Source organism: Chrysochloris asiatica, unplaced genomic scaffold (assembly GCF_000296735.1).
Source record: "Chrysochloris asiatica unplaced genomic scaffold, ChrAsi1.0 scaffold00221, whole genome shotgun sequence".
Lineage (NCBI taxonomy): Eukaryota > Metazoa > Chordata > Mammalia > Afrosoricida > Chrysochloridae > Chrysochloris > Chrysochloris asiatica.
The window spans coordinates 5,264,742-5,277,469 of record NW_006408739.1 but is presented as its reverse complement, the minus strand read 5'-3'; the positions used below and the strand labels follow the sequence as shown (position 1 = coordinate 5,277,469).

The 12,728-nt window shown below is 38.9% G+C and overlaps 1 protein-coding gene across 1 annotated transcript in view; it reads left to right on the top strand.

Moving 5' to 3' along the window:
* The window catches only part of CHURC1 (churchill domain containing 1), a 30,716-nt gene that overhangs the window by 13,984 nt on the left and 4,004 nt on the right, over positions 1 to 12,728 (top strand). Inside the window, 2 exon segments of the mRNA XM_006878217.1 lie at positions 4,066 to 4,201; positions 6,426 to 6,496. Coding sequence (XP_006878279.1) covers positions 4,066 to 4,201; positions 6,426 to 6,496 — 207 coding nt within the window.

The window sequence follows — 12,728 nt, the reverse complement described above, 5'->3', positions numbered from 1 at the left end:
CAGCTGTGAGCCTTCCAACCTTCTAAGTATTCCTTTATATGTGGTTCAGAGTTCTGGGACCATCCCCTGAGCCTGCTTGGTCGGGTATTCTGTGTTGTTGTTGGCGGAGCTCTCTGCTATACGTCCGCCCGATCCGCCATCTTGTTTGTTCTCCTAAGACTTCTTTTAATGTTGTTGTTAACTGCTGTTGAGTCTGTTCTGATTCATCATGACCCTTTAAGGGTTTCTGAAGAGCAGCCGGTGGATTTGAACTACCAACCTTGTGGTTAGCAGTCCAGTGCTTATCCTACAGCACCATACCAGGACTCCTCTTTTAATGCTATGTGCTTTTATTTACTTTCCCAAATTTGCTGTTAATAGCCATGCCTCACCTGATAAAATAGGTGTGGCTGATTGATGGAGGGTACCCTCACTGTAGTCAAATGACTCTGACTCTTTATACAAGGGACTTAACCAAATTTGTGGAAAATTCCACTGTCTTTTAATTCCATTTTTTCTAGAAACTTTTGAGGCCCCTTATAAAATGTGTGTCAGTTTCTTGTATGTGGTACTTGCATTCTGCCATTTCAAATGTTTATTTCCTTACCACACAACATATATATATATATACTGCAGATCTTTCTGTTCTCCCATTTTGTTCTTAGTGTTTGCATTTTGTGTACTTACAAGGTCAGATGACAAAAGTATATTGTATAAGGTGCTTTTATTTATGGGTATAGTCCTGCTCACTTTGATTATTGAAGTTGGTCAGTAACAAAATGAAAATTTTAAAAATTCATTAGAGCATCAATATATGGTAATGAATAAATTGAGCAAAATATTTGCAAGATCATTAATAGCAAAGTTCAACAAAACAAATGCTAGCAAGGATGTGGAATATGGGTCTCTCCTATACTGCTGAGGTGGACTGTAAAATGGTGTGACTAACCCACTGTGGGAAATAGTATGGTGCTGTCTCAAGAAGTTGGAAATAAAATAGAAATACCATATGACCCAGCAATCTCTGTACTTGGTATATGTCCTCAGTAATAAGACACAAGTAGATGTATGCACCCATGTTCACTGCAGCACTTTTCACAGCAACAGAAAAGATGCAGACAGCCTAAATGCCATCAACAGAAAAATGGATAAACAATAATGATGAATTTGTGAAACACCTCATAACATGGATGAACTTGGAGGACATTATGCTGAGTGAAATGAGTCAATCACAAAAAGACCATTGAGGTCTTTTTGTATGAGGCCACTGTTGTAAAAAGTTATTAAAAGATTTTCATTGCTGAAAGAAACATTCTGTGATGGTTATAGGGGTGGAAGGAAAAGGAAAATTATTCACAGGTTAGAGATGGTGTGGCACTGTGGGTTAATGCGCTAGAATGCAAGTTTGGTTCCAACCACAAGGTCAGTGGTTCAAGTTCACCAGACACTCCTTGGAAACCCTATGTAGGGTTACTGAGTCAGAACCAACCCAGCGGCACTTAACAACTCAAAAGAGAGTAGATGGGGAAGACAGATTTTTTTAAAAAAGCAAGAAGAAAAAAAATTTTTTTTGATTTTAATTGCAGTATCTTTTCACTGAAAACTAGAAAACATTGCTACGATAAATTGAAAAAATAAATGTAGAGACAGACCATGCTCATAGATTGGAAGACTCAGTGTTGTTAAGATGTCCATTCTCAGATTGATCTGTAGACGTCTAAATCAAAATCCCAACAGGCTTTTTTATAAACGTTTACTAGCTGATTTTTAAATCTACATGGAATGCCCCCAGAACAGTCTACAGAGCCTCCAAAGCCCCACAGCATCAGGACACCTTCGGTGGACCACTATTTGCTTGTTCTGATGCCTCTTCACTTGCCAAGAAGAGTTCCTTTTTCTAGAAAATGGTAACTACATTTTGTAAGGCTTTTTATAGTTCAAATAGTATTGCCTTGGTCTCCTTTAAGCTTCACAACAAATGCTGAAGCTGAGCCAAGGTCCTCATATTAATGATAGATAAGAAAACCGAGGTTCAATGAGATGAGATGACTTGCCAAAGATATATGTTGTTGTTGTTGTTGTTAGTCGTTTCCGACCCATAGCGACCCTGTACAGGGATTCCGAGGCTGTAAATCTTTACGGGAGCAGAACGCCTCAGCTTTCTCCCGCGGAACAGCTGGTAGTTTCGAACTGCTGGCCTTAAGGCTCGCAACCCGATTCGTAACCACTACGCTACCAGAGCTCCCAAAATTCCAATAAAATTGTGTGACTCACTTGCTTTCACACCACCAGCTTTTCTTCCTTCTTCTCTTAAGGGAGACATACAGTTATGTCCCAAGTCATCTTGAGACCATAAGCTGGGTCTTGCTCTGTGAAGCATGCCCAGGTGGTACCTAGCAGTGCCTCCTTCAGTAAATCAAAGCATCCCATTTCACTTTCTGCCCTGAAAGGATGCTCAGATGACAAATCAAGTCCTGGGTTGTTTTTTTTTTTTTTTTTTTGTAAATGAAAATAAAAGGGGAAAAAATGGATATGAAAAGGACCTAGACTAGGCAGACTTTGAAAAAAAAAATTTATAAATTATAAGATTGCTATCAAACTACTGTAATAAAAATGTATCCAGGTAAAGGTAGACATGTAAGTCCAGGGTACAGAGTAGTCCAAAAGTAGGCTTCTATGCATCTATCTGGTCATTTGATTTCTTTCAACAATAGATGTTGCTGGAACAACTGGAGATATATAAATATCTAAGCCTTTATCCTTAACTCATGCCATATATAAAAATTCAATATGGATCAAAGAACTAAACATGTAAGCTAAACCTGTAAAGCTTATATAAGAAAGCATAGGAGAAAATCTTTGAAAACTTAAGAGTAGGAAAATATGTGTAATAAGCACAAAACAAAAGAAAAGCTTTTTTTTCTTTTTGATAAGCTCCTTGAAGATAGCAGCATGTTTGATTAGCCTTTGAGTCATTCACTAGGCTTTGTGCAGTATCAAGCACGTAACTGCAATGGAGAAAATGTTGATTGGATGGAATGGTTTTAAGTCAGAAAATAGGATTGGACTAAATTATTTATAAAATGACTTCTGGTTCTCAGAGGTAGTGGTGGTAGTGTGCTGTGGAGTTGGTTCTGGCTCATAGCGATGCTGCGTAGGGTTTCCGAGGCTGTAAATCTTGATGGGAGCAGAAAACCTCAACTTTCTCCCATGGGATAGCTGGTAGTTTCGATCTGCTGGCCTTGTGGTTAGTCCTTTGGCAAAGACCTCCCTGGAGCTAGGTGAGTATATTGTTTATAGTTTCTTAGAGATCAGATAAAATCTTTTCTTGAAGACCTGTGGTGCCAGCCTGATGAATTGCAGAACTGGTCTTGTCTTCCTGACTCACATTTGCTTGAGGACTGATACCTCTAGAACTAAGAATTTGTTGTTGTTGAAGTTTATTTTGTAGCACTGTTGAGGCTTGAGAGGAAGCTTTACCAACAATTGAGCGTCACATTATATATATGTGGCACTGCAGGATAATGCACTGGCCTGCAGTCATTCCTAGGAAGGTTGCTATGAGTTGGAATTTTATGATATAAGATTATCTTTATGATTGGCCTAATTTTTTCACTTTGATTGAATTTTAATTCTTATTTTATAATACCCCACTTAACATTCTTGGCTATTAAATTTCTCTAGTTTTATCTTTTCATGTTATATTCAGAGTTAATAAAGTTATTTTTAAATATCTGTTTGCATTTAGTCCTCTTTTAAATGATAATTGTCCTTAGTGACCTGAAGATGTCATATTGTACTTGAGTTTTATTTAACATCAATTGTACTTCTTTAGAACAGTCGGTAATCTCAAAACCTAACCTGGGATAGCCTTCAAATAAATACATTTTGGCCATATTTTTGCCATTAAAAATTTAAGTTTATTGTTTTCACCCAAGACCTTGAATTGCAGGTCGGTGGTTCAAGCTCACCAGCTGCTCCTTAGAAACCCTGTACAGGGTTGCTATGGGTCAGAATCAACTCGATGGCACTTAACAACAACATTTGAGATCCAAGAAAATAAAATTCCTATTTCTGGTATTTTAGGGTACCACCTGCTTGGAGAATGGATCTTTCTTACTGAACTTCACAGGGTGTGCAGTGTGCAGTAAGAGGGATTTTATGATGATCACAAACAAGTCTTTCAAAGAGGAAGATGGAGAAGAAATTGTCACTTATGATCGTGAGTAGATTTTTTTGTATCTTGTTAAATTAGAGTCTGCTAATAGGTGTCAACTTCTGAAAATTCGTATGTTGTACAAAGTATTCTGAAGCCCATTGCAGTATCATATTGCAACATTTATTTACTGGTTAGACTTTTAAGAAGAACGCCCATTTATAGAGCATCATCAGATAGTGCTAGATCAAATGACTTGCAGGTAACTAAAGCTTAATGCTTCTGGCACCCATTTTTTTTTTTATTGTTGTTTATTAAATTATTTTTCAAAGACATACTTTTTATGCCTTTAGACTTTCCTTAACAAGATGTAAGGTTGTCTTTTAGGTTACCTTAGGGTCCATTCGCGCTTCTTGTTTCTATACTAAGTGACCTCAGAATGCCATACTTACACAAGTATATAAAGGAGCCATGGTGGTGTAGTGGTTAAGCTTTTGGCTATTAACTAAAGGTCAGTGGTTCGACTCCACCAACCTCTCTGAGAAAAAAGACCTGACCATCTGCTCTTGTAATAATTTTTTAAAAAAAGGTCCCATCAAGTCCGTTATCTAATACAGAGTAGAAGTGTCCAAATGGACTTTGCAAGGCCATAGTCTTTATGGGAACTCCTGGTGTGGCACTGTAAGATCAGCACTGCTCTTGCTAACTAAAAGGCCAGAGGTTCAAATCCACCAGCTGCTCCTTGGAAACCTTATACAGGGTCGTTATGAGTAGGACTTAACTTGATGGCATTTATCAACAACAACCTTTACAGGAGAAGGCCTGCTGGTGGCACAGTGGTTAAGAGCTAGGCTGCTAACCACATGGTCATGGTCAATCATGAAGCCACTAGCCACTCCACAGGAAAAAACATTAAGCTTTAGATACCTTAATAGATACGGAAGTAAAGGCACACTGCAATTCACTAGAGAAGTGTTGGAACCAGAATTCAAACCCAGGCAGTCTGACTTTATATCCCTTGCTCAAATCCCTACGCCTTACTGCCTAAAAAAAAAGAGAATATTAAAAAGGGTAGATGCTAAGAGAAAGAAAAAATATTTTTTTAAGTTAGAACATTTTTCAATTGTTTGACTCTTTTCTAAAGGAGCTCTGGTAGCGTAGTGGTTACGAATCGGGCTGTGAACCTTAAGGTGAGCAGTTCGAAACTACCAGCTGCTCTGGGGGAGAAAGATGAGGCTTTCTGCTCATGTAAAGATTTACAGCCTCGGAAACGCTGTACAGGGTCGCTATGGGTCAGCACCTACTCGACGGCACTCAACAACATTCTAAAGGTTTAGTGCCTTTCATATCCCTCTTCCAAAATATGTATTCCTCCTATATTCAGAAGATACCTAAGAATAAGGAGACAAGCAGCATAAGAAAGCAGTGTTAGTAGAATGATTATAGTGAGATTGTTGTTAAATGTCTTCAAACGGTGCCAACTCATAGCGACCTTATATAAAGTTTACAGAAAGCCTCCTCTTCCGCCTACAGAGCAACTGGTGGATTCGAACTGCTGACCTTGAGGTTAGCAGCCTGGTGCATGTAATCCACTCTGCCACAGGGGCTCCTATAATATAATTCAGCAATTGTTGTTAAATGTCATTGCATCAGTTCTAACTCATAACGACCCTGTGTAGGGTTTCTGAGGAGTGACTGACTGGTGGGTTTGAACTTCCTACCTTGTGGTTAGCAGTCCAGTGTTAATCCTCCAGTGCCACACCAGGACGCCATAATTTAATTAGCACCTGGTATGTAGTAATGAATCTTAGGTATTATATTGTTTTTATTATAGTCTTTAATGTATAGAGTAAATTCAGTTTGTTGAGCATTGGTTTTTCATTTATGATGGATTATAGCACCACACTTTCTATCATTCCTGAGACTAAAAGCTTTTCATAGATAAGTCCAAACCAAAAAAACCAAACCCACTGCCATTGAGTTGATTCTGACTCATAGATCGGTCCAGCTAGTTTATAAAACATATATATGTTAATTGATTACTTTAGAGAGTTTTCAGTGGGGATTATATGCACATTAAGTCTCTGAGTTCAGCCCCCTTCATTATATAATGTTATGTGACAGATTCTGGATTTCTTATCAAGGTAGGTATTATAATGGATTTCCTACTGTGTTAAATGTGACAAGAGTTAAGGTTCTTTTTAAGGACTACAATGATGAGAATAGAAATTTTACTGTTTTAAGAGACCTTTCAAGACTTAACTAAGAAAGTCTTCCTTTGTTTTGACAGATCTGTGTAAGAACTGTCATCACGTTATTGCCAGGCATGAGTATACATTCAGTATCATGGATGAATTTCAGGTAAATGTATAAATATGGGTATATAATTGGGGTGGTAATAAAAGTAGCCTTGAAAACCTACATAGAGTTCTCATAAATGAAATACTAGCAAATATTAAAGGAGACCATCTTTCCTAACTACCTATGTAAGTTTGAGAGAAACTTTAAATTTGTGTGAATCTCTATTCTGTCTTTATAAGAATCACAAATCAAAGTGCCTGCCTTACAAACGAGATCTCAGTCCTGCCATTTTTGTGCAGAATAGCACCTTATGACTTCTTATGAAGTTACTGTTTGTGCCTCTTATTTCTCTTCCCAGTACTGTGATTGCACAACTTTTGGCATTTAAGTGTTGACCTGCCCACTACCACCATATTTGCTGAGCATGGATATTACAAGGAAGAAGTTATCTTTGTTTTCCCTAGTAGGCATTGAGCAACTCTGGAGTCTCAATTGTGATAAGATATTTTAATGTTACTTATTAAGTAAAATGACAAGATAGATGTATTGAGGTTGGAGGAAGGAACTTGAACTACTTTGAAGATTGAAAATGAGGAAGCTATCAAAGGATTGGTCCTTAAGTAATTGTGAAGGCATGTGAAGAATTCTATAGAAGGCTGGTGTTGGTCTGAAGTTGAAGGTTCATAAGTCTGATAGTCAGGAAGGAAAGCTAGACAGTAGGAGGGAGCCAAGGACACACTAAAACCCACAAAGACAAACAACACTGCCTGTCTCTCACTGCCTCCATTTTCAAGTCCTCAAACTGAGTTCCTTATAGGATGTAAAGATCAGGCTAGAGCTTTAACCGGCAAGAGGATTTGTTTCAAGCCCCTCAAACTTAGCTAGTACTTTAATTAGGAAAAAAAAAAATTAGTGATAGTATTCCATAAGAGAATCGTAACGAAGTGGTATAACCACTCTCATTCATTCTTAGTTTAGCATGGACGAAAGAACTTAATCACCTGTAAGAATCTGGTCTAATATGATGTGATTAATTGTCTAAACATTTCCTCAGCATCCAAAAGTTAACTCCTCGGGAAAATCTGGTATGTATAACTTGGGGCAAACTTGAGGTGACTAAATAAGTAGTAACCAAATAGGGGAGTGAGCAACAGGGACTAAAAGTAGCAGCTCTCTAATTTCATGGTAGGAAAGGAGTGCACATAACTATTTTCCAGAAGTACCTGTGAGCTTTTTAGAGCCCCTGACTGGGTATTACATTGCCTCTTTGTACCCCATATGAAGCCATCATAAGTCACTGCCATGAGATCAAAGATTCTCCATCATGACTGAACACAATCATTTTCAAAGCTGCCCCCAAATTTACTTTGGAGTTGGAAGAGAAAGGTAGAAAAAGGTGACATATAGTCACAATGCCTAAAAAATAAAATTTTCTGGAAAAATGCTTTTAACCTGGACCCTTATCTGCAGTCACCTCACTCCCATCATTCACTCTCTCCCCTTCAATTCTGTGTTCTGTCATCAGTTTATTTTTCTTTAAAATGATGCTTTCAGGCCAGCTCTTTAGCCTTTCCAGAGTTCACCTTTAGCTACAGTATAACATCCGAGTTCCTCATTCCAAGGCCCTCACAGGGCTGCCTCAGACTCTTTCTCTCCACTACTCTCCTTTGTCTATCAGACAACATTGTCCCAACTTTGCACACTCTTCTTTCTCACCTATTATAGAGGAAGAGTTTTGTTTGCTCCTTTCTAATGCTGCCCTTGGAGTCCTGGTGTGGCTGGACTGCAAGGTCTGTAGTTCAAACCTCACCAGCCCCTCTTCGGAAACCCTATACAGGGTTGCTATGAGTCGGAACCAACTCAACATCTCATAGCAACAACAGCAATGGTACCCCTACTGCATTTCCTCAGGAATCTCATGTTATCTTAGCTCTTCCTAACATTTTCTTTTCTCCATGGAATTGTTTTAAATTTTGCATGCAATATACCTTCTTGTTGTTGTTAATGTGCCATGGAGTCGGTTCCGACTCATAGCGACCCTGTTTTCCAAGGCTGAAAATCTTTCCGGGAGCAGAAAGTCTCATCTTTCTCCCGCGGAACAGCTGGTGGTTTTGAACTGCTGACCTTGAGGTTCACAGCCCGATTCTCAATGACTACGCTACCAGCGCTCCTTATACATATACAATATACATTGTTGTTGTTGTTGTTAAGTGCCGTCGAGTCGGGTCCGACCCATAGCGACCCTGTACAGGGTTTCCGAGGGTGTAAATCTTTACGGGAGTAGAAAGCCTCGTCTTTCTCCCGCGGATACAATATACATAGTTCTTATTTATTTAAAATAAACTCATATTCTTTCATTTTACTCAGCTGCCTCTTTGATTCACCCTCTAATCATCTCTTTCCTTCCGTTTTGCACTTTGCTAACTGCTTAGTGGACGGATTTTCATTTTACTAAAACTACTGTCTCAGGTTTCCAGTCATCTGAGCAGATCCAGTGACGTGGCCTCAGTTCTTATTCTCAACCTGGCTTCTCGATCTGGTTATGTTAAACCATTGTCTTTAAAGCATTGCTTCTGTTGCGGGCCTTAGTGCTAGACTCTTCTTTTTAAACTATTTTGACTACTTCTTTGCTTTTAATCTGGTTTACTTTCCTAATTTTCCCAGATTGAGGCTTGGTTTCTGGTCTAGAACCTTTTCTGTACTTCTTCGTGTAGTCAGCAGATGTACATTCAGAGTCTCAGCTGAAACCTATTAGATATCTTCCAACTCTTCTTCTCTGAGCCCAGCATCCACCTGCCCAGGTTTCCTCCTCCGCATCTCCTGCTACCTTTCTCCTCTATTGCCACAACTCATGTCCATGCCCTTACCAGTCAAGTCTCCATCACACTTGCAGACCCCAAACTGAGGTTCTGTGCAGTGCCGTTAAATTCATCATCCTAAAATAGTCCACTCTGTCACTCTCACTAAAAACTCAAGTGCAGCCTCATTTCCCTATGACTCCAAATGTGATGTGCTTGCTGTTTTTCACTTCATGCATTATCTTTGACTTAAATGTCCCTGCTTCAAGCCAACTAAATATCACCTCTTCCAAGCTGAACTTAAATTCCATCTCCTGATTGCTCCCTGCTCTTGATAGTCCAGCCTTACTGCTTTCTCCCTTTTCTCAACTCTCTTAGCTCTGTCAGGCCCTGACTTACTATGCATAGCAACTTGGAGCTTCCGCCTCTGTCTTCTGATGAATATAAGAATTCTTCCCTCAGCTACCCTGACTTGTCTTCCTCCTCTCGACTCTACCCCAGTGCCCCGTCTTATCCTGGCATTAGTATTAGTTCCTTCCCCCATCAGTAGGCACAATAGTGTATTAACTTCCATTAACCAGCTTCAATAATCATGAATTTATGACCACTCTTGTTTGTTTAGTCCTCACCATTCCCACAGGATTCTTTTGAAGCAAATCCCAAACATATCTCTACCTTGTTAAATATTTCAGTTTATGTAAACGATAAGGATTCTGTTTTTAAAACCACCGTAATACAATTTTCTGATGGGAAAACCTGAGAGTTACGTAGAGAAACAGTAAAGAGTTTAATGGAAAGCACTTTATTAATTATTAGTGATGACCCTTAAAACAACTTTGTGCTTATCTCAAGAAACGAGCTATTAGACTGCACTGTATTCCCCTGTGAGTCAGGGAAGGAGAGGACTTGGTTTTGGAATTGTTGTTGTTATTGTTAAGTGACATCAAGTCAGTTCTGACTCATAGTGAGCCTATATAGGGTTTCCAAGGAGCAGCTAGTGGGTTTGAACTACTGCCTTTGTGGTTCACAGTCTAGTGCTGATCCTGCAGCACCACAGGATCAGCAGGTAGTAATGGAGTCCTCCACCACTCCTCTGTCAATTGCTCACACTGTGGTGGCTTGTGTGCTGCTGTGCTGCTTGAAGCTCTGCCACCGGTATTTTAAATACCAGTAGGGTGACCCATGTGGGCAGGTTTCACCTGACCTTCCAGACTAAGACAGACTAGGAAGGAGGAGAGGTGGACTACTTCTGAATGATTAGCTACTGAAAACCATATAAATAGCAGTGAAACACTGTCTGATAGTGCCAGAAAATGAGCCCATCAGGTTGGAAAGCACTCAAAGTCCAACTGGGGAAGAGCAGTCTCCTCAAAGTAGAGTAGGTGACCATGGTAATGCAAATGAAGTAAAGTCAGGTCCTTCATTTGCTGATGAGGCACACTCAAAATGAAGAGAATCAGTTGTAAACATACATTAATAATCACAACATGGAATATACAAAGTATGAATCTAGGAAAATTGGAAGTTGTCAAAAATGAAATGCAACATGTAAACATCGATATCCTAAGCATTAGTGAGATGAGATGGACTGGTATTGGCCATTTTGAATCTGACAGTCACATGGTTTACTATGCCAGTAATGACAAACGGAAAAGAAATGATGTCACATTCATCATCAAAAAGAACATATCAAGATTTGTCTTGAAATACAGTGCTGTCTGTGATAGGGTAATATCCATATGCCTACAAGGAGTCCTGGTGTGATGCTGTGGGCTAATGCGTCAGACTGCAAAGTCGTTTGAACTGCAAGGTCAGCGGTTTAAGCTCACCAGCTGCTCCTTGGAAACCCTATACAGGGTTACTATGAGTCAGAATCGACTCGATGGCACTTAACAACAACAAGGAAAGCCAGTTAATACCACTATTACTCAAATTTACACAGCAACCACTTAAGTGAGCAAGGGTGAAATTGTCTGTCAACATCTTCAATCTGAAAATGATCAAACATGTAACCAAGATGTATTGCTAACTATGGGTAATTAGAATGAGAAACTTGGAAAAAGAAGAAGGATCAGTAATTGGTAAATAATGGCCTAGATGGTAGAAATGATGCTTGAGCTCACATGATAGAATTTTGCAATTCTAATGACTTATTTGGAGTCCTGGTGTTATGCTATAGGATAATGCACTGGACCACCAGGTCACTTTGAACCACAAGGTCGGAGATTCAAACCCACCCACTGTTCATTGGAAACCGTATACAGGGTCACTGTGGGTCGGCACTGACTTGACAGCACTTAACAACAACAGCAATGACTTATTCATTGCAAATACCATTTTTTAATCATGTAAAAGGTTATTATACACAGGGACTTCACCAGATGGAATATATGGGAAGTAAATTGACTACATCTGTGGGAAGAGAAGATAGAGAAGCTCAGTATCATCACCCAAAACAAGGTCAGAGGCCAACTGTGAAACAGACCATTGCTCTTATGCAAGTTCAGGTTGAAGCTGAAGAAAATTAAAACAAGTCCATGAGAGCCAAAAATATGAATTTGAACATATCCCACTTGAATTTAAGGACAATATCAAGAACAGACTTGATCTATTAGACACTAATGACAAGACCAAAAGTGTTGTGGAATAACATCAAGAACATCATACAGGAAGAAAGCAGAAGTCATTATAAAAAGGAAAGAAATAAACGACTAAAATGAATGACAGAAGAGATTCTGAAACTTGCTGTCAAGCATAGAGATGCTAAAGCAAATGGAAGAAATGAGGAAGTAAAAGAGATGAAGAGAAAATTTCAAAGTCAAGTATTAAAATGAAATGTACACAGACCTGGAGTTAGAAAACAACACATTAAGCATTCCTCAACCTGAAAGAACTAAAGAAAAATTTCAAGCCTTGACTTGCAATATTGAAGGATTCTATGGGCAAATTATTGAATGATGCAGAAAGCATCAAAAGAAAAAGGAAGAAATATACAGAATTACTGTACTAAAAAGAAATGGTCTATGGTCAGCCATTTCAAGAGGTAGTATATGAGCAAGAACCAGTGGTACTAAAGGAAGAAGTCCAAGCTACACTAAAGGCAGTGGAAGCACTCTCTCATCTATGCCAAGAAATTTAGCTACCTGGCCAATTGATTGGATGAGCTAGCCTATTTATACCTATTCCAAAGAGGTGACCCAACAGAATGTTGAAATCATAGAACAATATTATTAATATCACATGCAAGTAAAACTTTGCTGAAGATAATTCAAAACTAGCTGCAACAGTACAGCAAGAGGGAATTGCCAGAAATTCAAGCCAGATTCAGAAGAGGACATGGAACAAGGGATATCATTTTTTATATCAGATGGATCTTGGCTGCAAGCAGAGAATACCAGAAAGATGTTTACTTGTGCTTTATTGACTGTGCAAAGGATTTCAACTGTATGGATGATTGACAAGCTATGTATAATATTGCAAAGAATGATATTCCA